The sequence below is a fragment of the Rhyacophila brunnea genome, unplaced genomic scaffold (genome assembly GCF_057557595.1).
Source record: "Rhyacophila brunnea isolate RB1 unplaced genomic scaffold, BYU_Rbru_1.0 scaffold_5, whole genome shotgun sequence".
Taxonomy (NCBI): domain Eukaryota; kingdom Metazoa; phylum Arthropoda; class Insecta; order Trichoptera; family Rhyacophilidae; genus Rhyacophila; species Rhyacophila brunnea.
The window spans coordinates 26,843,524-26,867,574 of NW_028233170.1; the positions used below are offsets into that span (position 1 = coordinate 26,843,524).

At 32.8% G+C, this 24,051-nt stretch overlaps 1 protein-coding gene across 4 annotated transcripts; it reads right to left on the reverse strand.

The window, feature by feature from the left end:
* Nucleotides 1-5,990: 5,990 nt before the first annotated feature.
* Uro (Urate oxidase) lies at nucleotides 5,991-20,874 on the reverse strand. 4 transcript variants are annotated; one of them, XM_085956091.1, is made up of 4 exons: nucleotides 20,734-20,874; nucleotides 15,611-16,059; nucleotides 8,150-8,460; nucleotides 5,991-6,273 (listed from the first exon to the last, which is right to left on the reverse strand). In XM_085956091.1, exons 2-4 carry the CDS (start codon nucleotides 16,032-16,034, stop codon nucleotides 6,097-6,099), a joined length of 912 nt encoding a protein of 303 aa, XP_085812217.1. In that variant the 5' UTR covers nucleotides 16,035-16,059; nucleotides 20,734-20,874; the 3' UTR covers nucleotides 5,991-6,096. The 4 variants fall into 4 exon arrangements, with proteins under 4 accessions (XP_085812217.1, XP_085812215.1, XP_085812218.1 ...); XM_085956089.1 differs by having other exon boundaries at nucleotides 15,611-16,062; XM_085956092.1 differs by having other exon boundaries at nucleotides 20,730-20,874.
* Between the last annotated feature and the right edge of the window lie 3,177 nt (nucleotides 20,875-24,051).

Below are 24,051 nucleotides of genomic sequence, written 5' to 3' on the forward strand. Positions count from 1 at the left end.
CAATATGCTCAAACTTGTACTTGATATGAAGTAAATAAAAAACAAACAAACAAATATAGAATACTGAAATGTCATTTTGACATTTCATTTTGATTTCCATAGTAACGCACGTATATATTAATAATTTAGTTGCTAGGACCACCTCTTTAGCAACAAATAATAGTCTTTTACTTTTAACGGATTTTTCTGAAATAACTTTCCATACAAAACAGAATTAACTGAAAATGAATTCAATTCTGCTTAAAGATGGCTAAACGTATTAAAAGAATGCATTGGCATCGTGTTCTGATATATTCTAAAAGTTTCAAATGTCTAGCTAGTCGAGAAGTTAGTTAAAAATCGATTGTAAGATTTGTACTGGACAAACAACCAACGGACAAACAAGAATACGAGCTAATAAAAACGTTGTAAAAAATAATATTTGCACCATTATTTATATGTAAATAAGTTTCAATAAAAACTGACTCTTGTTTTTTTTGGATAAAAAGTAAATTAACGAGAATATTTGTGAGTTTTTTTTTTATTGTAACACTGATAAAAGAAAATTATGTAAGTACAGTATGTAACTTTGTTCAAATAGCCGTCTCGGCTTTTCTCATCATAATATTTTCACCTTGTTTTTCACGACCTTTGCGCATAAATCCAGCTATAATTTTAAGAGAATTCTAAATTATGTAATAAGACCAACGGTGTTAAATCACACGATCTCGGAGTCTAGTTAACATCGCCAAAACGGGAAATAATACAATCAGGAAACATGGTCTGCAATAACTCTCATACTTCGGGTACAGTATGGCACGTGGTGTTATCCTACTGAAACATAATAATATGTTATTCAACTTTATTCCGTCCAAAAAAATGTAATCATGTCATAGTAATGGTTGTCTATTCCAATGGCAATTCCAATTGCATTTTCAAAAAAGTACAGCTCAATAACAAACACCGCTAAATACCAACACTCATAAATTACACCAAACTGTCACTTTTTCAAAATGTATTGGTTTATCATAAGCTACTTGAGAATTTTAAATTCTCAAATCCGACAGTTTTACTAAATTTAACCGTTAAGACGTTAAGAAACGGCACTTCAGTGAAACGGCAAATAATTTTCAACTATAGGTGCGACGAAATTTTGAACTCGCTGGCAATCAGAGAGCGAAAGTCGAGCTGTGAACACGTCAAATTGTTTCGTGATGGCGACGGGGGTATTAATTCTTGAATCGTGTAAAGATGACTAAAAAACGTTACCCATTTACTTGAAAAAGAAAACATGTCAATGAATATATTATTATTGTTACTAATAACATAATAAACAGAACAATAAATGGACGCATGTTGAATTTTTATGACAAATTATGTTTTGTTCTGCAGGCATCGTTTGCACAATCTTCGCGTCGCGTAGTCACAATCGTTTTAGACCCCAGTGCCCCAGCTGAGGTATAGCCTTAATTATGTTTATTGATGGCATTCGATTACATTCAAAAATATCACGAATTTTTTGGTACACAATTTTAGTTTACGATTTGTTATACTGTATAGTTAGTTTTCCATAATTAATTTCACATAAATATGCAAATGTGAAAATATGATAAAGTAACATTAGTTCAAAATGGCAGCAAATTTAAAACAATCCACTCTTATTGATACACCCTGTCTTTGTATGTTTACCAAATATTGACAATTGTATGATGAGGATAGTTCATTTTTCAGATGCTGTGTCACCAGGAAGTCAATGACATTTAGCTACAATATATTAAATATTAAGTACCATTCAGAATACAAAATATTATAATGGTGTATAATACGAAGCCTAGCATTAAAAATTTGACATTTCTAATATCCGAACATCATTAAAATTAATGACATGAAACATTTAGCATAATATGGAGCGAGGTCACAGTCTGTATGGTAGTTGAATAAAATGTTGGTTTTAATATAATACGAATAAATATTAAATTTCCTCATACATTATATACGGATTTCCCGTCTGGCTGTCGAGTTAGTTATTTATTAGATGTCGGTTAAGCTGTGCGCCCACTACAACGTCTGGTTATTGCGTTTTGACCCGACTATTAATTTGTTTTACCTGTACAGACCTCATTCGTAGTAAGTCGGGGGTCACGGGTAAGGTGTGCATGGGGTATAAAGAGGTTAAAACACAACACCCATGCGTTATAGGGAACGCAGAGAATTAGACCACGTTTACCGACGATGATAGTCTTTCAAGTGAACTCAACCAACTTAGAGTCACATGTCACATGAGCCACCGTATTCTGTGGGATCAAATTCCAGATGATCAACGCGTGCGTGCTACCTGTGCTCGTGTAAGACTGTTACACTTAATCGTTTCCTATTTTTTGGCACATGGAATGAGTCCCAATCAACATAATACCCGGGCTTTCAAAATCACATAGCTTGTGACCTCACCGGTAATTGAACCTGGCGCCTCTTATGAACAGCTAGAGCCTTATACATTGTACTATGAGGGTCGCATGGCAACTTAGGGGTACACAGACGTCAGATACGATAGTCTCATGAACACTCGAATTCGTGAGCTGGGGTGTGTATTTCGAATGCCACACCGAAGTGCGACACTCTGCGCCCTTGCGGCTCAGCCGCATAAGCGTCGTGATCAGTTTTATCTCACTTGGCAACGTTACTATAAGAACGATCTACACGTTGCAGGTCTGACATGGCAAGAGACCTTACACAGGGAATGGGACAATTGGACGCCGTACTGTCGAACGAAATAAATATACGTTTTATACATAAAGTAGACGAGGGATTTATACAGTTTCTATCTACTACCTAGTAGTTTTAATATTTTTGCTCATAACATAATGTTTGTTATTGCGTATTGAGAATTATCACGCCTGAAGCTTTATATAAAAATAAAAGAACTCTCTTTTCGTTGTAATTTAAATATATGCAAAATTAAATCATTATTTACGTGTACATATTTTAATAAATATATAATTTAAATATAAACTCTTCTTCTCTTCTCTCTTCCACGGCGCAACATCCCGGGGTGGGATTTGGCCTCCTCCACAACCGCTCTCCACTCACTCCGGTCTCTCGCCACACTTCTCCAGTTACCGGGTCTTCCTATATGAAGCCAGTTCACTTCTACGGCGTCAGCCCATCTCCTTCTTGGACGGCCTCTGGGTCTCTTCCGTTGGGATAGCCACTTCGTCATGATCCTTGGCGCTTTAACTTCAGGCATTCTCTCCACATGTCCCGCCCATCGTAGTCTTTGGGACTTACATTACCTTATGATTGTTTGCTGTTCAATCAGCTCTTCCAACTCGTGGTTCATTTTTATTCTGTAGTTCCCATTTTCCAACGTGGGTCCAAAGATTTTGCGCAATATTTTGCGCTCGAAGGCAGCTAATTTGTTTTCCTCGTTTTGAGTTAAGCACCAAGTCTCACAGCCGTAAGTGACCACTGGCCTTATAATTGTTTTATATATTAGAAGTTTACTTCTTCGGCCTAGAATTTTCGACCGCACCAGTCGCTTGCCAAATATAAACAATAATATTAAATATATACCGTAAACGTACCTATAATTCACGAACGTCTATTTATTTTCGAATAACATTTGATTGCGTGGCGCCCAGTTGTCCCAGCGCCGAATCGTCCTAGACCCCTTACACATACCCTAATTAATGTGCTCCAATGATGGACCAATACAATGTTTAATCTCTATATATATAAAAATCTCGTGTCACGATGTTTGTGGTCGAACTCTTCCGAAATGGCTCGACCGATTTTTATGAATTTTTTTATGTATATTTGTTAGGTATGAGAATAGGTCAACAAGTATATTTCATACCGCTAGGTGATTAGGGTATCTCTATCCAGAAAAATTTTCTTTTATTTTTTTGACAATTTTTTTTGTATTTTTTTTTATTATTTGGCATAAAAAAATACCTATAACCCCAAATTTTCACCCTCCTACTTATTTTTGTATGAACAAATTTAACCGTCGTTCGTATTTCAAACAGAACGAAATTATTTATGTTGTTGAATGACAGATGGCTCTACGTCCGAGAAGAATTCAAGAGAAGCGTCGCGTCATTTTGACATTTCATTCGGCATATCATAACGCAGTGCGTGCAAAATTTTGTACGATTTATTTTAATTTATCTATTTTTATGTGCGTGTATTACAGTGCAAAATGCCAGCAAGACGCAAGGGGGGCCATTTGGGCCGTCGAACGAATAAAGCAACAAACATGCAAAATAGTAGAGCATAAAAAACAGACGAACAAATCCAACAAGATAACAAAAACGTGCGTGTAAGCATGTCGCAATTGCGTGCATCTCAATCACAAGAGGCACGAGCTGAACGAAATCAACAACGACAATTGGAACGGAGCCAAACGCGCCGGTTTGTAGTTAACACACGCAGAGCAAATGACTGACAACGCCAACAAGTACATCGAACATTTACATCCGCTTCGTTCCTTCGTCTCGCATTCGAGTACGAGCCAGATATTGAATATTCCGCTCATCCGAAAGTGCTGATTGGTGCTATGGACAAAGAATATCCCCATTGTCATGCGCTCAAATTCAAACATGAGTCAGCCGGGATGTGTTGCGCATCAGGAAAAGTGCAACTACCAGAAATTGAGATACCACCAGAAACATTGAACGGCTTGCTCATCGGCACGGTTCCAGATTCAAGCCTGTTCCTGAAGTCCATTCGCACATTCAATTCATGCTTCCAAATGACTTCGTCCGGAGCAACAGAAATAGTTCACAATACTGCGGCAAATGGTCAACAATTCTATTCTACATTCAAAATCAAAGGCCAAGTATACCACAAAGTAGGCTCATTGCTGCCAATGCCAAACGAACCACATACATTTTTACAAATCTACTTCATGGGTGCGGCGGTGAGGACATCAATCATGTGGATGCACGTTGCGGCTACAATAGCCTCAATTCACCTAATACCAGGCGCATCGTCGGCGAACTGGACGCCCTGTTGAATGAGCACAATGAATTATTGAAATTCTTCAAAGCACACATGCACGAATTGCAAAGTGACAATCACGCTATTGTCATCAATCCTGATAAAACACCAGCTGGAGAGCACGTACGTCAATGCGACTGTTGTTGACGACATTGCTGGAATCATGGTTGGCGACCGCACATCGACGCGAGAAATCGTGATTCGAAGAAAAAACAATAATCTGGAGTTCATCGCTGACACACACCGTTCATACGACGCTCTCCAATATCCGCTAATTTTCTGGAAGGGACAAGACGGATATTGCATAAACATTAAACAACGAGATCCTGGCACATGTAATTCATTCATTATGAACATCATTACTCATTTTGAATTGAGAAAATGAATGGTTGATGTTTTTTTGTTTTTATCGGCGGTCATCGTCTACAGTGCTCTATTCCTCTTTCTGTCATAGATCCCATCCCCACACACTTACGATACATTCGTTATTTTTTATTTAACAACCAAAATATTCACTAGAAACAGCGCTCATAGTAAAGTTATCAAAGTTTATGTGTTTTTTTCATAAAAATAAGTGTTAGATTTTCTATTATATGGCCTATCTAGCTCAGACGGTTAAATTATCTATTCCACGAAACGGAGCGAAAATTTTACCGATTTCACGAATAGGAACGGCGCTCTGGAGCGTTCCGGTTCATTTCGAGCCCTGACTAGAAATAATTTATATGGCAGAACAACGTTTGCCGGGTCAGCTAGTAATAATATATATTTATAGCTAACAAAATAAATATAGTATAATTTCATTTTCAGCTGGAAAAAATTATGATACCGGTACAAAATTATGTATACTCAGATAATTATAATTTTTTGCAGCGTTTTTAACGCGTTCACAACTGAGGTCAGTTACATTTTTAGATGCAGACCACAAAAATAATACATTTATTTCCGTCGTTCATTAAAACATTGTCTAATGATATGCATACACTTCAATATTAATAATATAAGGCTGCAGGTATGTTAAACATTTTTTATTATATACAAAATATCAGTGAAATTGGATTCATCCATATGCAACCAATATTGATTGTTATAGCATATAATTGCGTTGAATAAATAATGTTACAATTTGCTTCGCAAATCTTTTCGGCACAGCTTGGCCCTAATCATGCCAGCCGGTTTGTCGACTGGCTGGAAGACATCCCCATTACTAGAACCACTTGTAAGACTGCTTGGGAATCTCGATAGGTCAAAGTTGAAGTAATGTTTGTTTGGCATGGTTATTTCAATGGAAGATATCTGAAAACAAAACAAATGAAACATTATTATTTTTCAGAGAAGGGCTTGCAGTTACACAATGTTTTAGATGTTAGACTTTTACAAAAACTCAACTTGCAAATAAAGATGATATTAATTATTCATCAGTATCACCAGTTTGAAAAATATAATAAAAGAGGTAGATGTACCTATTAGTTAGTTGAATTTTAATTTCATAACCTGTTTAGTTTTCTTTTTTAATCTAATTTAAAAACAGTAGATATACGAAAAATTGGACCTCAGGGATATCAGTATGTACCTATGTCATAAAAACCTCTTTAATGTGCAATTCATACATTTTAGGTACATCTTGTTTCATGATTAAATTTAAATATATGCGAGGTCCATGCACTATATTGTATTGTGGCTTATTGACAAAATTAAACAATTCTAGAATATTCTAATAAATACCTATACTATGAGACAATGCTTTCATTCATTAATATTTACAAGGTTTTTAAAATTATTATACTCCAAAAGATATTTATATACATCATTGGCGTGCGGTGAGCTTTTTATCGTGGGTATACTGTCGGATAAATCTATATAAACCATTATTTATTACATATTACCAGAACCCCTGAATGCTGTACAAGGTGTACATTTTGTTAAATAAAACCATATTCAGTTACATCACTTTAGAGACAAAAGATCAAAATTAATGTTTGTCAAACAAAATTAAACAGCGTAACACAATCATAATGTTATCGCATACACTGTTACCGATTTTTTTAGGGTAACCACAGCATCTATCCATATATCTATATCTATCATCTTTATAGATCTATATAGATCATATAACTATCTATCCAGTCCACTGCACGCCACTGATGTAGATACGTTTTAGTGTAGAGTAGAGTTATATTGCCTTCACTTAAGCTTGGTGTGGGGCGCACATAACGATGAATATGCATTATTTATTTATTAGCTATTTTTCAAATTATTTCTTCTTCAAAGAGGACGCATGTACTAAGATACTTGAAATAAAAATAACATTATTCGCAACGCGTATGTCATATGCGGTTCACATTTTTTTTAAATTCACCTATTGATAAAATGGGTGCGCATTATAGACAGTGGAGTAAAATAAATAAAATAAAATATGGAGACCTAGATAATGTAGACCGACCAATATTGCATACATTCGACTAAAAACGATTCAAACAAAGCGATATTTTCTGTCGAAAAAGGAATGGGGTGACCATATTATAAAGGTGACGACGCACACACACGACTAAATTTCCGAGCCAAATCAAATCACAAAACTATTGAAAGGCTCTTGATATACGGCTTCAGTATGAAGTTAAATTTGATTCGGCATGCGAACCTCGACGTGTGGATCAATTGTGGTAATATACATGGTTATATGTACATTATACGTAAAACATTTCACCGTGGCACTGTTCATCGTAAGCTTTCTTATCGAAAAGAGATAACCCTGTAGTATACGGTATCCATTTTTATTAGATTTAATATGAACCTTTATTCAATTTTCAAAGCTGATTTTGGCAAAATTCAAGAATGAAAACTTAGCCTAACCTTACAAATAGTCAAGTATATCGGCTATTTTTTAAATTTGTTTGCTGCTGGCTTCCTGTAAAATGTAAACCGACAAGAACCGTAATTTATTTAGATATGAATTTTATGCCAGTACTATACGACCCAAAGTGGTTGACGGTTTTTAATATACGGCCATATATTTCCGATACAATATTTTACGTTGAATTGCATAAGTTTCTGGACATGAATATACATAATACTTACGTGTAAAATCAACGACTCATGTGGTTCTTTAGTTATTAATACAATTAAATAGATGAGTAAATTATTACATTTTATATTAAGTTTTATTACATACCTGACTTTCCCAGTCCAGTACCATCTTCTCAGCTAAATAAAGTGTGTTTTGGACAGATGGAGATTGTACGCCATACACCGGTTCACCAGCAAATTTTTCCAAAATGGCTTCCTTGACTCGCGACCAAACACGGTCATACTGGACAGCATTGTTTGTTCCGTATTCCCAGTTTGCTTCCACAACGGTGCTGAAAATGCGGTCTTTGGCCTCTGGCAGTGTCGTGTATTCATCGCGCACGAAATTCTCGAATGAGGATTGAGTTGTCTTCAGTACTCGCAGGTTTGTTAAGCCAGCTGCTACTTTGACAGGAGCTGAAATGTAAAAAGAACTCACAGCATGACTTTCTTTTTCTTAAATATCTTCTTAAATATATATTTATTTAAAACACGTGTTTTTATAATGTCTACTATGATAGTGGATATTTATTATTTGTTTATGTAATATTATTTTGTTTTGCTTGATATAGGTATAACGAGTGGCGCATATGTCATCACTCTTTATTGGAAGATACGGTACATAATTTATTTTTTCTTTTTTTTTATAATTTCATCTTTGGTGATCGTGTCTAGGGATTGCAGTACCGGTATTTCAAAACCAGTATTCAATTATTTATCGATACCGAAAGACCGGTTTCAAAAATCCAAAATACCGGTATTTTCGGTATTAAGAAAGCATACACGTATATGTTATTTTTTCATTACTTACTACTGTATTGTATATTAAATTAAGTTTTATGCTGCCAAAACGCAAATATATTGACTGGAAACCAACAAAAGTTAAATAAAATTAAAACAAAATCCCTCAAATATACTAAATTAATAAAGAATTATCGCGATAAATTAACATATTTCGAAAAAGAAAACATTCGTCGCAAATATTTCCAATTATTATTCTATAACTATTGATACAACGTTTATAGCACATCCAGCGAACATTGAATTTCAGAGATTTTTCTGTACCAGAGATAGTATTTGTAAAAATTATCATTTCTAAAATATTATAATATACATATTTACAAAGGTCAACATAATAAATGTAGATAGGTACTTTAGGTTACTATACAATAATGTTTTAAATATATTGCAATAGTTATGTTTATTGATAGGTACTTATTTTTTCTGTAATATGTATTAATACCCGTATTCAATAAGAAATACCGAAATACCGGTATTGATATGAAGCGCCTAGTTTCAAAAGCCCTTAAAACGGTTTTTGAAAAATTTTGAGTTAGATAATGTATTTAGATGGATATGTTTGTTATATGATTGCCAAAGATTGAAATTTAAAAAACGCCAAAAACCGTCAATATGTATGATCGAAAATTGGGGTAAATTTCAAAACCTGCTAAAATGGTTGGGTGTGTTTTTTTCAGATACCCCTAAAATGGAAAGCCAAAATACTCTTTAGAATATAACAAATTGAAAACTAAATACATACAATTCACAGATTTAATAGATATGATTTTTTCTCATTTTTCTCAAAACTACCTAAAATCGTTTTTATCATTTTTCTCAGAACTACCTAAAATCGTTTTAGTGGCTTTTGAAACTAGGCGCTTCATATTATATTCATTCGGTATTGCAATTCCTAATCATGTCGAACTGACATAATATCCAATGCGTTAATAATAATTGACCGGTCGATCACACCGATAGAAATTGAGTAGAGAAAATCGTGTCAAACTGTGTGTCCAACAGATAAGTATGAGATACTTATCTGTTGGACACACTTGGACACGTTGGATACATTGTATACTTATGGCCGAAACTGGTTCTGTTGTTCAGGAGTTCAAAAATAAATTTGGTGACTTCTAAAAAATTTAAACAATTTTACACTAATCGGCTTGAACGTTAAATAAATAACCGTCACTACTGTCCAACAAGAAAATTTCGGCACAAGTCGAATAATGGGAGGAGCTTGTTAGCTTATAATGGAAGTGCGGTTAAAAATGTTCTTGTTGGACAGTATCGGTGAAATTGACTCTTTCTGAGATACTCGTATATTATAATCTCTTGAAAGTGAGATATTAACTCTGAACAAAATGGGATTTTTATATGAGACGAATCATTTTGGAAGTTCGTGCCTTGACAAAAATTTCCCAATTTGATAAGATGCAGTGAAATTCTACATCCACGTTTCGGTTACATTTATCTGTGATAAATTTTGTACGACGCATGGGTCAAAACCACATTCGGTGTTAGTCTATGGATGACTTCTGACCAACGTTCCAACATGATAGAGGAACACCCTGAACCTGGCCCTCACCCAGTAATGTACTGACCTAGGAATCACACTAATGACAGAAGTAAATAATATGTACTTTTAAATACACTCTTATTGATTTATAACAAACTTTTCAGGTTTTTTGGAAGCAGCTGACAACCATTAATATTATTTTTATCATACAAGCTCAGACAAATATATATTTGTTTTATGATGACAAATGGCAATTGAAGCGTATAGTACATCACATCTTACTTATAGTTTGACATGTCTGGTGTAGACTGTTGTGTAGAAAAGTAGTGCAAAATTCAGCAAGAACACGTACCTACATACACTCTACAAAAACATACGAATATTGTAAGAATGTTCATGCAATCTGTCGTACAAACGCAGCGGTAAAAAAAAACATGAGTGACCGAGCTCGCTTTCATCTACAATAGCCATGTCAATAAGCAAATCTGCTGATACTAATATAAGGATTATACCTAAGGATAATAAAAACAAAAAAATCGTCTTGATACAGTTACATCTCACCTACATCACTGTATAGTCTAGCATTTGCGCAAAAACGGTCATCGGTCGATATTTATTTAAGAACCAAAATGGTCACATAAACTATTAATGGTGACAAGATTTATTTATGTAGATGTGACTTAAACGGGAAAGTTTATATAAACAAACCACGGACATTATAATAACTTAAGCACATTAGCTAATAAATCGAGATCATAAGAACAGAAATGTCAAAACCGAAACACCAGTATTTTTCAATTATTTTCAAAATTATAGGTTTACCAAATTAGATGATGACATTTCCACTACCCCATAATACAAAACTACATAATTGGTGTTCGCACCACGAAACTTATTTCTTATGATCTCGTATGTATTAAGTAAAACTAACTGGACTACCATCAACTATCAATTTATTATCATTTGCGTTCACTACCAATATTAACCCAGTACTGTCTGCAGTGGATATTGATAAAAAATAAATTCATTATATTATTTTGTGATTCATATTGTAAGTATACCAATATAACAATAATATTATGAATCGGCTCTTAAATATAAAAATATATCAAATAGTAGGCGAAGAAAAGGATCCATATTGATTGAATATAACTTTCTATTCCTTGTAGATATTATTACCACGCAGTTTTTGCAACATCGCTTTGTTAGAATTATTCAAATTTACAACCCCATTAAGCGAGTACCAGCTGTTCAGATCAGTGATGACGAATATATAGAAAAATATTTTATGTATTTCAAAACTTTCAAGAAGAAAGTTTTTCCATAACTTTAGAATGGATATATTTGCAGAAAACATTTAAATCAAAGACAATTATAGCAAATGCACGTGCATATAAATATGTAGGTATTATTTTCTTCGATTGATGTTATTAAATCTACAGAAAGAAACCGACTTGACAGATAAAGTATATAATAAAAAGTTAAATAGGTACCACAAATGATGAATTTCAGATATAAATAAATATCACGAAATCAACATCAGCATATTTATTATTAAGCGAAATATTTGTATACATTGATATTATCATTTCAATGATATTCACTTTTCAGTATATTGCTATTTTCTTAATTAAAAGATTTGAGATTTTGACCAAAGACCAAAGTACCTACTCTGCAATTAAATATGTTTCTTGTAATTAACAAAATAAAATCAACACTTTAATGTTGATTCACTTGTGGAAAAAAATGCATGGGTATCTAAATTATGAAACTAACAAATATATAAGTACTTTTTTCATACATTAATATAAAACCACAAGTTTGAAATTTTCGGTGCTTCACAGTAAAGATAAAAAAATATCACAAACAATCATATTCCGTAAAATTTGACCGAATGATCTTTTTATCAACATTTTTAATTGATAGTACGTGCGGTAATACATGAACAATAACGTATCTACATAGACATGTTAAATAACACTAACGAGAAAAACATCGGTACCACAAAAAAGCTTATCAATTAACTGTGTAATAAAATCTCTATTTTAAGAAAGCATTCCAAATAAATAGTATAAAATTGTTATCTACCGGTTTAACACTTTATAGTTTATATTATAACACTTAATCGACTGTGTATGTTTATGTAAATATTCAAACAATAAACACATTTATTATTAAAAAAACATGCAAATTCAATCTAAGTGTGGTGGTACTTTTTTTTGTTAGGTAGTTATGGCGTGACAATGTTCAACTACTTTTATTACGTTTTTTTTAATATAAAAAACAGTACCATACTAACATAATTTGCAAAAAAATCTAAACGTTTTTTTGACCTACTTATAGTTAGTATTGTATTTATTTATTACATGAAACACAGCTGTATGTTATGTTATCTTTTTATAAAAAGGTCTAACCTGCTGACACATAAATCTACTATAACAGTGCAATAATAGTTTGTTGTATCAGGTGTTAGTAAAGTGGGATAAATTATATTTTCGTTTAATTGCTGTGAGAAAAAAATTAATTCACTTTATTGCAAACATATTATGACGTGTTATTATCAATGCCATCCATCACATGTAGTCGTAATTATAATATGTACACAATTTATCTTGGGCATCTTCCTACTTTTTCTCTGTTATCTAAGCAAATGGTCTACATAATCTAATAACATAAACCTATATCATCATACAAGTATTTACTCAAGTGTATATTATTATGTTTATATTTTCTTTAAAAGCATTTTTTTTTATTAAATGTTATACAAATATTGTGTTTGCTCAAAGTATTTATCTTTATTTGTAAATAATATGACATCTATGTATCTAAATTTCTATTAAAATTGATTAAATTGATAAAAAAAATCAGTATTAATCAATCATCATATCAATCATTATAATTATCAATGTAAATATACATTATAAATAATATTTGTAATAATAAGGAGAAAATATCGTTGCAAACATTGTAAACAATAATTATAACATGTTATTGTTACCAGTTGTGTGTAATGTATACGATTGAAAACCAATTATATTTCCAATCGATTTCTTTAAAAAAAATCAGAGAAACTATTATAATCCAAATAATTCTAAAGTTATATATCTACCAAAATTTGAAGCTTTACCTTTTACACAGTTGACTGAAATCGCTTAAATGAATTATTTAACAGGGACTCTTGCGTGACCAAAAAACTATTCTCAAAATCATTAATATTTAATTCTGGGAAGATCTCAAAGGAAGTGCTTAGCTCATACAACCAAATAGGTTTATGGGGTTTATATGCCCCATATAAATAAATAATGGTCTTGAGGTACGCCAGAGGATGAGCAAATGACGAGAAAAACTTGAAGGTATAAAACTTTACATGCCGTAAAACGTTAAGTACTATACGTAGGATTACAAAATGTTTTTTTCTCAAAAAACACTCAATTATATTTTATTAAGAGGAAAATTCTCTAAATAAATATAAAATTAATTATTTACATATATTCTTTTTGAATGCGCGTTGTCTTTAATTTTATTTACACCAAATATTATTCATTAAAAAATATTCGGTGAAACTTTATATTGGAGTTAATAATTGATTCACAATTGTAATGCAGATACAACATTTGCGATACATTCTTCTCCTATCTACTGCGATATATACTTTTTATCATAAGTGTTATCCTTTAAGTACAATGATTTATAATGTCACCTGCTGTTCATAAAAGCATGTTACATTATCATTATATCTGTACATTTTTATAGATTGTTCATACTAAAACCGCCAACTTTCCCCAAATTTTATATTTTTTACCTATTTACAGCACGTCCTTTGTTAGAACTTCAATAGGTAAATTATAAAATATATTATGGTGTTAGAAATTAAATATGATTATAAAATCTTGGAATATATCCAGCGGTTGTTCGTTAATATATTATTATAGATATAGATATAGCATATTTTTTAGGAATTTAAGGTTTCTGTTATAAATACACTCAAAGGGTAATCGGGTCTAAAAGATCATAATATGATACTTTAGGTAGGTATACATTTTCTGCAAAATTCTATATAATATGTAGGTACATATTATATTTTATGATATTGTCTTTCATCAATAATTTATTATTTTCTGAGACTTATTTTTTTACTTTATTCTAATGCATAAATTCTTAGTGATCATTTTTATAAATATGTAAATCCAATAAAATTATCCAAAAACCCAAAAGGTAATTTTGCATCTTGTAGGCGATAGAGAAGGTTCATTATGTTAGTCACGATTGGCGTATTATCATTGACCTTCCTGACGATACGATTCGATCGGGCGATTCTGCAGTGAATTATGCAAAACATGCCGCGAGAATGTTCAAACCCGTTTCCTTAAAATTACTATTTTTATAAACTTGCTTCATCCCAAGTGATTGATGACCAAACATAATTTAAAAATGGAACCTCCGGAACCCTATCATTATTAAAAGGTTCGGTTTTGGAGTTTTCAAGTTTCGTAATCGAAAGTTGCTCCAAAATAATATATACATTCTCAGGATTCCAGAGATTTCAACTATGATTTACCCACAGTAGTAAGATGGCCTCCCATCAAAATCGAAATTAAATTTAATTTATGATTTTTTTTTCACAACTTCCCCCACATTGAACACAAAAATCTATCGGCAGTGTAAACATGTTAGGTAAACGAATATATTAAGCATTTTCATTAAATGATAATCCTAGTATATTCGTGAAATGACCATAATATTTCAATTTTGATAAAATATAGTAGAATTATAATATATGTATGCATATTATCGCAACGGCTTTCACAGTGAATGCCGTTTGTGGCGCTATTACTAGTGTAGAAATTTTGTAATAATATGGGTCTCAAAATCAGCAATCATCCGTCACTGTCTACCAATCTACCATACAAACCTTTACCTATTGTGGTAAACTTAATTAGTCATAATATGTGTGCTGTAACATTGATGAAAATTAGTATCTACATATAATATTATGCTTAAGCCTATAGTGTCGTGGGTCCCAAGTTCGAAAACTGGGTCTGGCAAGTACACATATTGCTTTTCAATTTGTGTATGATTCAGAGAGTGGACCTAATAGGTTGAGCAAGTGACTGACAACCATTTCTTGTAAAAACAAATATCTGTTAATACAAACCTCCACTCTGTGGAGGCCCATATGATCCTATCAGGATCGGACATGGTTTAAAAAAAATATACTATAATAATTAATAGTTGTAACAAATAAGAAATTACTTTCATATTTACCATTTCTAGATTGAGACACAAACGCCAAGCGTGTAGCTGTGGGAGTAAATACGAAGGCATGGTTGTGGGGTTGTTTTCCGTTAGTGATTCGTTCCCAGGGGTACACTTCTACTTTGATATTCACCGCAACTACGTGATTGTATGTTGTCAGGAAATGTTGACACATCAGTATTCCGAACTCCTCCGGTGTTGTCACTCCATGCTTTTTGGCCAGTAGATAAACCGTATTCTTCTGTGAGTCGGTCGCAATAATAGAACTATTGTCTCCCACCAGATAATCATTCTGGTTGTTTAGCGTCAACGCTGTGCTCACTTCGTATTCTCTTATGCTATGGAGAATTCCATCTTTACGTACGTGGAGTAGTTTCACCGCGCTTTTTCCATATCTGTTGTCTATTATTTCGTAACTGTCCTGTGCAGACATGATTGTCCTTTAAATTGGTTTTGTCCTACTGAAATAAAATGAAAGCATTATCTATAGTTGTTTTATTTTGTTGTTTTGTTGTTTTATCCCGTGTTCATCTTTTTATTATTTTCAAGTTCGACAGTAAGATAAATAGATATCTAGCGACAACATATACCAACAGATGATGCGGTTAAATGTATCAAAATATTATTTACAACAAAAGACTCAGATAAATATAATATATTACAAAAATATGCATACACTTAGTGATAAGCTATTATAAATTTACATATTATCAGATAAACTTGATAATCAAATCAAATTTAATCGACAGTAAGAGCATATCCGTCCATCAAAACATTATATCTTATCTTATTTGTTTGATAATATATTGTGTACCAAACTATTATAAATATATACTAGAATTACTGCATGAAATGTAGTCTACCACTAAAACTAATTATGATATTAGGTATATTGTTTAATATGAACAATTTTATTATTGTCTTAATATCCATACAATATAAGATAAAATGCAAATGTAAGTACGTATTATCGTACATGTTGCAAGACTGAATGCATGGATCAAAAAAGTTTAGCGGCTTCTGAATTTTCACGCGATAGTTGCAACTTGCATGACGTATGCGCATGCGCAGTAGAATAATAGTGGCAAACCTGTCGAAAATAAACTACACCACGCAGAGCATTTTTACGTTTGACAATCAGGGCTCGAAATGGACCGGAACGCACCGGAGCGCCGTTCCGATTAATAGAATCTCGTAGGAAAATAATTTGACCGTCTGAGCTAGATCGGTCACAAAACAAAAAACCTAACACTTATTTTTATAAAATACTCATAAATTTAGATAACTATGTTAATATTTTCGTAAAATCATCGAGCGCTCCGGTTCGTAAAATTTTCCATTTCGAGCGCTGTTGACAATGGTTCGACAGTAGGCACTTTTGCGTGTAAACAGTTATTATCACAATAGTTTAATGTATACATATTAATTTGCTAGTACATCCATGCGCGCTATTACTCATGTAGTATGGGATTTCTATTGTATCAATAATTGTATCGGTAACGGCCGTGTTCCTGTCGACTAATCGAACGGATTGATTTCGTTTCCGCTGAATTTTAGCAATTTCGTCTCAGCGAAGGACGACGTCATCAACAAACTGTTCCCGAACATCATTGCTAACCACAAAAATCACAATTGGTTGAGTGAACGTGCAATTCTTGCGGCAAAGAACAAAGATGTGGGTCACCTTAACTTCACAATTCAAAATCAAATCGTTGGTCCACTGCATTCCTTCAAATCTATCGACTGTGTAACAAGCGAAGACGAAGCAACCAACTATCCAACTGAATGTTTAAACTCATTGGATCTGCCTGGCTTGCCACCGCACAATTTACAACTGAAGGTTGGCTTGGTAGTCATCATGGTAATGAACGAAATCTGAACCAACCAAAACTATGTAACGGAACGCGTTTGGTGGTGAGAAAACTCATGGGCAATGTGATTCACGCAACGATAATCAAAGGAATATTGAAATCCAGAAATGTCCACAGAAAAACTAAGACCCGGCTCCATAAAACCGTCATACGCACAGTCGTTGCATACGGGTGCAAGTCATGGACGCTAAATGTGAAAGCAGATGAAATGGTGGATTGCTTTGAGAGAAAGATCCTGAGGCGGATATACGGACTCATGAATGATGGTGGGGAGTGGAGAATTAGGTACAACACGGTACTATACCGCTTATACCAAGATTCAAAACTCTCCACCTTCATAAAACTCCAGATGCTGAACTGGGCAGGCCATGTCCAGCACATGCCTGAGTCACGGATACTGAAGAAGATCCTCGAAGGAAATCCAGGGGGGAAAACGCCAGTGCGAAAGCCACGCACACGATGGGGTGACAACATTACAAAAGATGCCAACCAGCTGCTAAAAATCATGAACTGGAAAAGACGTGCGGAGGACCGTTCCGGCTGAAGGATGGCGGTGGAGGAGGCCAGGGCTCGACTTGAGCTGTAGCGCCATCGAAGAAGAAGAATAAGTTAACACAAGATTTATTGATTCTGAGGCGGTACAAAGTTCGCCGGGTCAGCTAGTATGTGATATAAATTAAGATATAATAAATTAAAATAATCCAACATTCTCAAATCTTCTAGTATTGAATAAAAATAATTCAATTAGAAATAGGTAATGTAAATAGTTCATGAGTAAAATTATATTTGACCAGTACTGTGTACTGTTAGTTGTAGTCAAATACAAGTACACACGTCATAATAACACCAATTACTACAAAGTATGAAAAATGTATCACGCATATATTATCTCAGACAATAATTAATATCGTCGAGGCTAAATAATGTGCGTGTTGAAGCTTATTTTTTTGTATGCATATAGGTACCGTAAGAATTTTGTAAAACGGAGAATTCGTCATTCATGAAAGCTCTAAAGAAATCAAAAAGAGAAACTCTCTTAATTAGTATGACTGCAGATCCATAATATCGTGTTAATAAATGTATTATTAATACGTTAAATATTTACATTATATTTTGAACAGTATTGGCGACGATGCAAATTAATCAGTAAGTGTATTATAAAACTGACTATTAATACTTGCATTATTACTAATCATGAATCAACTCTGTAATAAAATACCTAGTTATATTATTATCCTGACATTTTTTATCTATGTCTTATTTTCATTTTCCCTGAATACGTTCAATTGTATTCAATATTATATAAATATTTTACACTTAGAAATTAACCGGTTCTTGCAACTCACCGATCAATGAACGTATGTACATAATATATATTGCGAGAATAAGATATAAATTGAATATGAATTCAGTTTTCTCCTCTCAAAGTGGACAGTACTATGTTTAATGGATTTTATTGTTTTATTATGTATACAAATAAATCTTTCTTAAATAATGTGATACCAATAAACATATAGAAATATACAATGATACGTACAACAATAGCTATCTTTCTGAATACATATATATAGGATAATATTATGACTTTGTTTACCCGATTGAATTCACCCTAATAGACATCTTTTCATATACTATGTCTGTATATTGAGATATAGCGTTGCTTATTGTCATAAGAGACACAGTCCCTACTGTATTATACACATACTTAACATATCCAAATAATAAAGAAGGACCTTACAGTAAATTGAATTTTATTGCTATAATAATATTACAATGAAATGACAGATATACTAAATAATAGTATTGAATAGTACCCAGCTCCATTAAAGATTCTGTAGTAAATAACTGTTCGTGGGTTTTTACTCTAGTATAGATATTGTGAGTAGTTTCTACACATAACTTATATTGACGACAATGTAAATAATTCATAAGTAGGAACATATTTTTTTTGTCCCCATACCCATACATAAATAATGGCAATATACGTTACTAGCAGATTAATAAGGTAGAAATGTAATAGCCAGTTGGCATGGACCAAGGTTTTGACGCCAAGCACATTATTACCAACATTGAATGCACATATCGTTTAACCTTTAAATACATGATGGCAACCCTTTAATGATGATACATACTACTTTTCTAATCGAGCACATTTAATAGTTAATATTATTGTAATTTAACAGTGGCACCTGTGAATAAAAACTTTAGCTATTTTGTCAGCACACTTTCTCCACTGCGGAGAAATGCAAGTTTTTAAATACAATTTCATTCACACAAAGTAATATAAAAAATAATACAGTTTGTTGCTGAAAGGCAACACCATGCAATTAAGGGTTAAATGAAAAAAAAATAATGTAAGTAGGTACATATTTAAATTATGATATAGATATAACTAATGAAAATAACGTATTCTTATGTACGTATTTAAGTGTATCCCGTATTTCCCCACACTCGAGATTTAAAACTTCTTACTACCACACTCAGAAGGTAACGCACATGCCATTGTTTATGTGTTCTCTGGGTAACCGGTAAAGCAATACCATACCTATTGGCGACAGTTTTATCACATATATACAAAAAAACCACAGTTTACACTAGTACCTACTAGTCATATGTTGGTGTTTATGTTGTGTGTTATGCAGATTTTTTGTAAGTTTCTGCAATTATTCAAAGTTTTTGTACATATTTAAACCTATTTTTGTATGATATACATAAATAGTGCGGCATTAATTATTCTGGGATTAAGTTTCACATTGTCGTTATAATACTCGTAGTTTTATGTGCTCATAAACAAAAGATGGCCAAAAACTTATTTTCAGACATCTTTTTTTAGATGAATTTATAAAAGATAAGGTTACCCACCAATGAGGAAGTTATATTCTGTGCACCGTATCATTCAATTCAGTCAAGTATAGGTATAAGAAGGACCCCCTAGCTAGACAATATTAGAAAATGATGGCTCAGCTGTATGACTACAAATTGTCAGAACTAAAAAGGTCTAACGTAAAGTCGAAATGGTGGAGATCACAATATATTATCTTCATTTTCAAAATTTGCAGTAATTTGTGTAAAATTGTAGGTTAAAGTTCACAATGAATAATATGATGCTAGACTACGTCAGATTATTGTGAATATAAACATAATATATCAGATATGCATACATACTAAGACTACCAAAACAACTAGAGAAACATATAAACAAACAAGTTACATAATTACACAAGACTTCCACAAACAAGTTAACAATGAGTACTTACTTACCAAAATCTTGCAATGTATAAACGATTAACTATCACAATAAACAATACTGTTTACTATTTGGATTGGTTTACTACTAATTCACAGAGTATATAACGTATATTTTGGCTCCGTTGGTCCAGCATCAGTGGTTCGTGTGCGACTGAAGCCAAAACACGTTCTAGTTATAGCGAAAAGTCCAAAGCGATAATTTAATTTATCAGTCAGTCAGAATACTATCAGTATTCCGTTGAGATATCAAAACAAGTTGCAGTGCGTAGACATATTCAACAGACGTGAGCTCTGGCCCATCGTTATCAATAAATTAATTATAAATTATTTACGCGCAATCTTACGTGAAATTTATTGTGAACTGTGAACTTTATTAAAATTTTATATGATTATTTTTGGCAAAATTATGAAAGATTATATAATTATATGCAATATGAAAGAGGTATTATTTGTATATAGGTAAACATAAAAGATTTTCCCATTTAATAATCGTAATTCCATTACAAAATTTTATTAAAATCTCTATAAAATCCCAGACTCGCACACAGAAAAATGGTTTCGTGGTTCCATTTTGAAAAAATATCCATAATGTTTTTTATTGAATTTTAAGGCAGCGGAAGGGGGCTGGGTTGAAAAATCGCAAAAAGATGCTAATGATACATCTGACAAATTCTCGTTGCTTCAATTTCGGAATACCGCATTTTTCCAGGTAAGTTCTTCAAACCCAGACACTCCACATTTTTCTGGTATAAGGTATAACAAATGGTGTTATAGTTAGCTGTCGTATTCATAAGTGGCTATCGAATGCGCATTGCTTAACAGTCATAATAATTATTAGTATCGTTAGTGTCCATTTATGTCATCCGCGTGGTCTTGCCTTTTAGACATGCCGCATCGGAATATTAAAGCAAAAATGTTATGCCCCACATAGTTGCACCAATTTATGAGTGACGCGAGTGTTCAGGTGGCCACATGCCTTGCGTGTCGTAGAACGCCGAAAGAATTGGAACCAACCTGTCAAGAAGGATGTTTGTCAGTCAAATCATCCGGGTCACGATCCACAGTGATGAGGTCCTGGCGAAGAAGAAAAAAAACTAATACGCCATTAACATAAATACTCTGTATTTTTTTTTCGTTCATGGGGGGAGGTCCGGACGCAAACCACAAGGGGGGCCTTGTGTACGCACCTAACCTTGACAATCATAATTTTCTATTTATAGTGTGCTTAATACATTAATTAATTACCACGTTCGCTGAATAATATTATTATTTTCTGAAATAATGACTACACTAAGCCCACCTTGTATTAAAATGACCTGCCTAATCAATAAAAAATAATAGGTATGTAGGATTCATCAAAATAATATAGTGTCATTTGAAACTTTGCTGCAATATGTATTTTCCTTGGTTTTATTTTTTTCAGATGCCTTTTTCTTACTATATTATATCTACCTCGTCAAGATTCTTTTTATTATTATACCTCATCATCAATATCAGATTATCTATATTACGTGTGATAATAATCGATGACACTGTACTTACTTATATAATCCGAAAAACTTTCTTAACGTTTTATTGAATAATATTTATATTTTACACCCCATTTTATTATCCGATTTTACTTTATTCGAGAACTATTTCGATTGAGTGGGATAATTATCAGTTTATTAATTATTTTATCACTCTCCTTTCGTACAGTAACCAATTTATTTACACAATTGGTGTGTTCCGATTAAGTAGATAGGTACATATAAATCAGAATAGCAATCATGCACGAAACAATCGATATTCATTGCTGATACTGATAGCATAATATTATAATTTTTATACATACTGTAAATAAATGGATGGAAAATTGAAATATGTATAATTTAAATATGAAATAGAAAATATTCACACATTCTACATTGTGTACTATCGGTAACAATAGAAATGAATTTTCTATATTTTCCGCGATTCTCAGGAATCTCAAGAAACTGTTAAAACCCAAAACAATTTAACGAGATCTTTCAGAATCACACATTCAGTCAATTTCGAAATTCGAGATTCTCTAGCGAAACTAAATAATATTTATATCAGTGCTTTTCAAAACGTTTGCCGCGACGCTAGCATCGAGGGGCGCCGCGACGCTGCTCTGTTCGAAAATAATATATTCAATCCCTAAAAAGCTCTCGTCCTTTTCCAGGGTAATTTGAAAAGTGTGGTTAAAACAATAATTTTATTTTTTATGTGTACGCTATTTTAATATAACGTTTTTCCTATTTTTTCATACGGTTTGGAGAATAGTTTTTGTCGAACCCTGCAAAACAGTCTTCGACTGCATCATCCTAATTTTACAAAAATATCTTTCCACTTAACCAATATTTTGAGTTCATAAACAGAAAGAAATCGCACAGACCGAAATCCGACAATATTGTGATCGATGAGAAACCAATAATTTATGTCATTTCGTCATTGCAATAGTCGATTTGTAGCGCTGCGCGTTCTCTTTTGGTAGATGACTTTTTGTAGTCAATCTTGATAATTTTTCCTTCAACTAGTCTTTCAATTGATCCAAGTTTTGTTTTCCTTTTCTAAGAAATAAATCATAATCCCAAAAAAAACAATGGCTATTACTTTCACACCCGACAAAACGGTATTCGCCTTCTATGTCCTTATTCATTGTCTTAATTGCTGTTTGGACTTTAAGTATGTATTGATAGATCTAAGTTTCATAAATAATTACAAATGAAAAGTCTTTTCCACTATCATCATCACTGAGCTAAAATATTTATTGGAGTGTGTTTTTAACGAAAAATCAACAGTCGCAGGTAGCTTTTTCGTACCTACTATTTATTCGTGAACGATATTGTGAATCTGTACCCGCTGTAGCAATAACTTTGATTATTAATTGAAAACTTCCATGGAAAAATTTTAATTGATCGCAATCGGGTGATTAATGCTACAACCAAGTTTTAACTCACTCAATAAACACTCTTTAACGCGAAGAAGACGACCAGCAGAGAATTCTTATTGACAATACCATCTCATAGATATTATTTGACAAACATTTCAAACTGCTCTAGTATTGTAGAGATTTTATTTTGTTGATTGAATGAAAACTAAAAAATGGGACGAATGAAATAATTTTTACACACTAAGGGCAACGTGAATCAAAAAAGATTGATATCCTTTAATTTTTACAATAACTTTCGAATCATATGATACATTTTCACAATAAAAAATGAAAGAATATAATATAGTGGGAGTTATTAATACACTGTAAAACTATTTTTCATTATTATTTGTAGTACGAACACTTATAAACTACTTTTTATAATACTAGCATAT

Bases quoted from the DNA above. Each gene is read 5' to 3' on its own strand.
- Uro (XM_085956091.1), bottom strand. From the start codon at position 16,034: ATGTCTGCACAGGACAGTTACGAAATAATAGACAACAGATATGGAAAA. The intron at 8,461-15,610 runs GTAAATATGAAA...TTTACATTTCAG, and splicing joins TGTGTCTCAATCTAGAAATG to CTCCTGTCAAAGTAGCAGCT. The intron at 6,274-8,149 runs GTATGTAATAAA...TTTTGTTTTCAG, and splicing joins TACTGGACTGGGAAAGTCAG to ATATCTTCCATTGAAATAAC.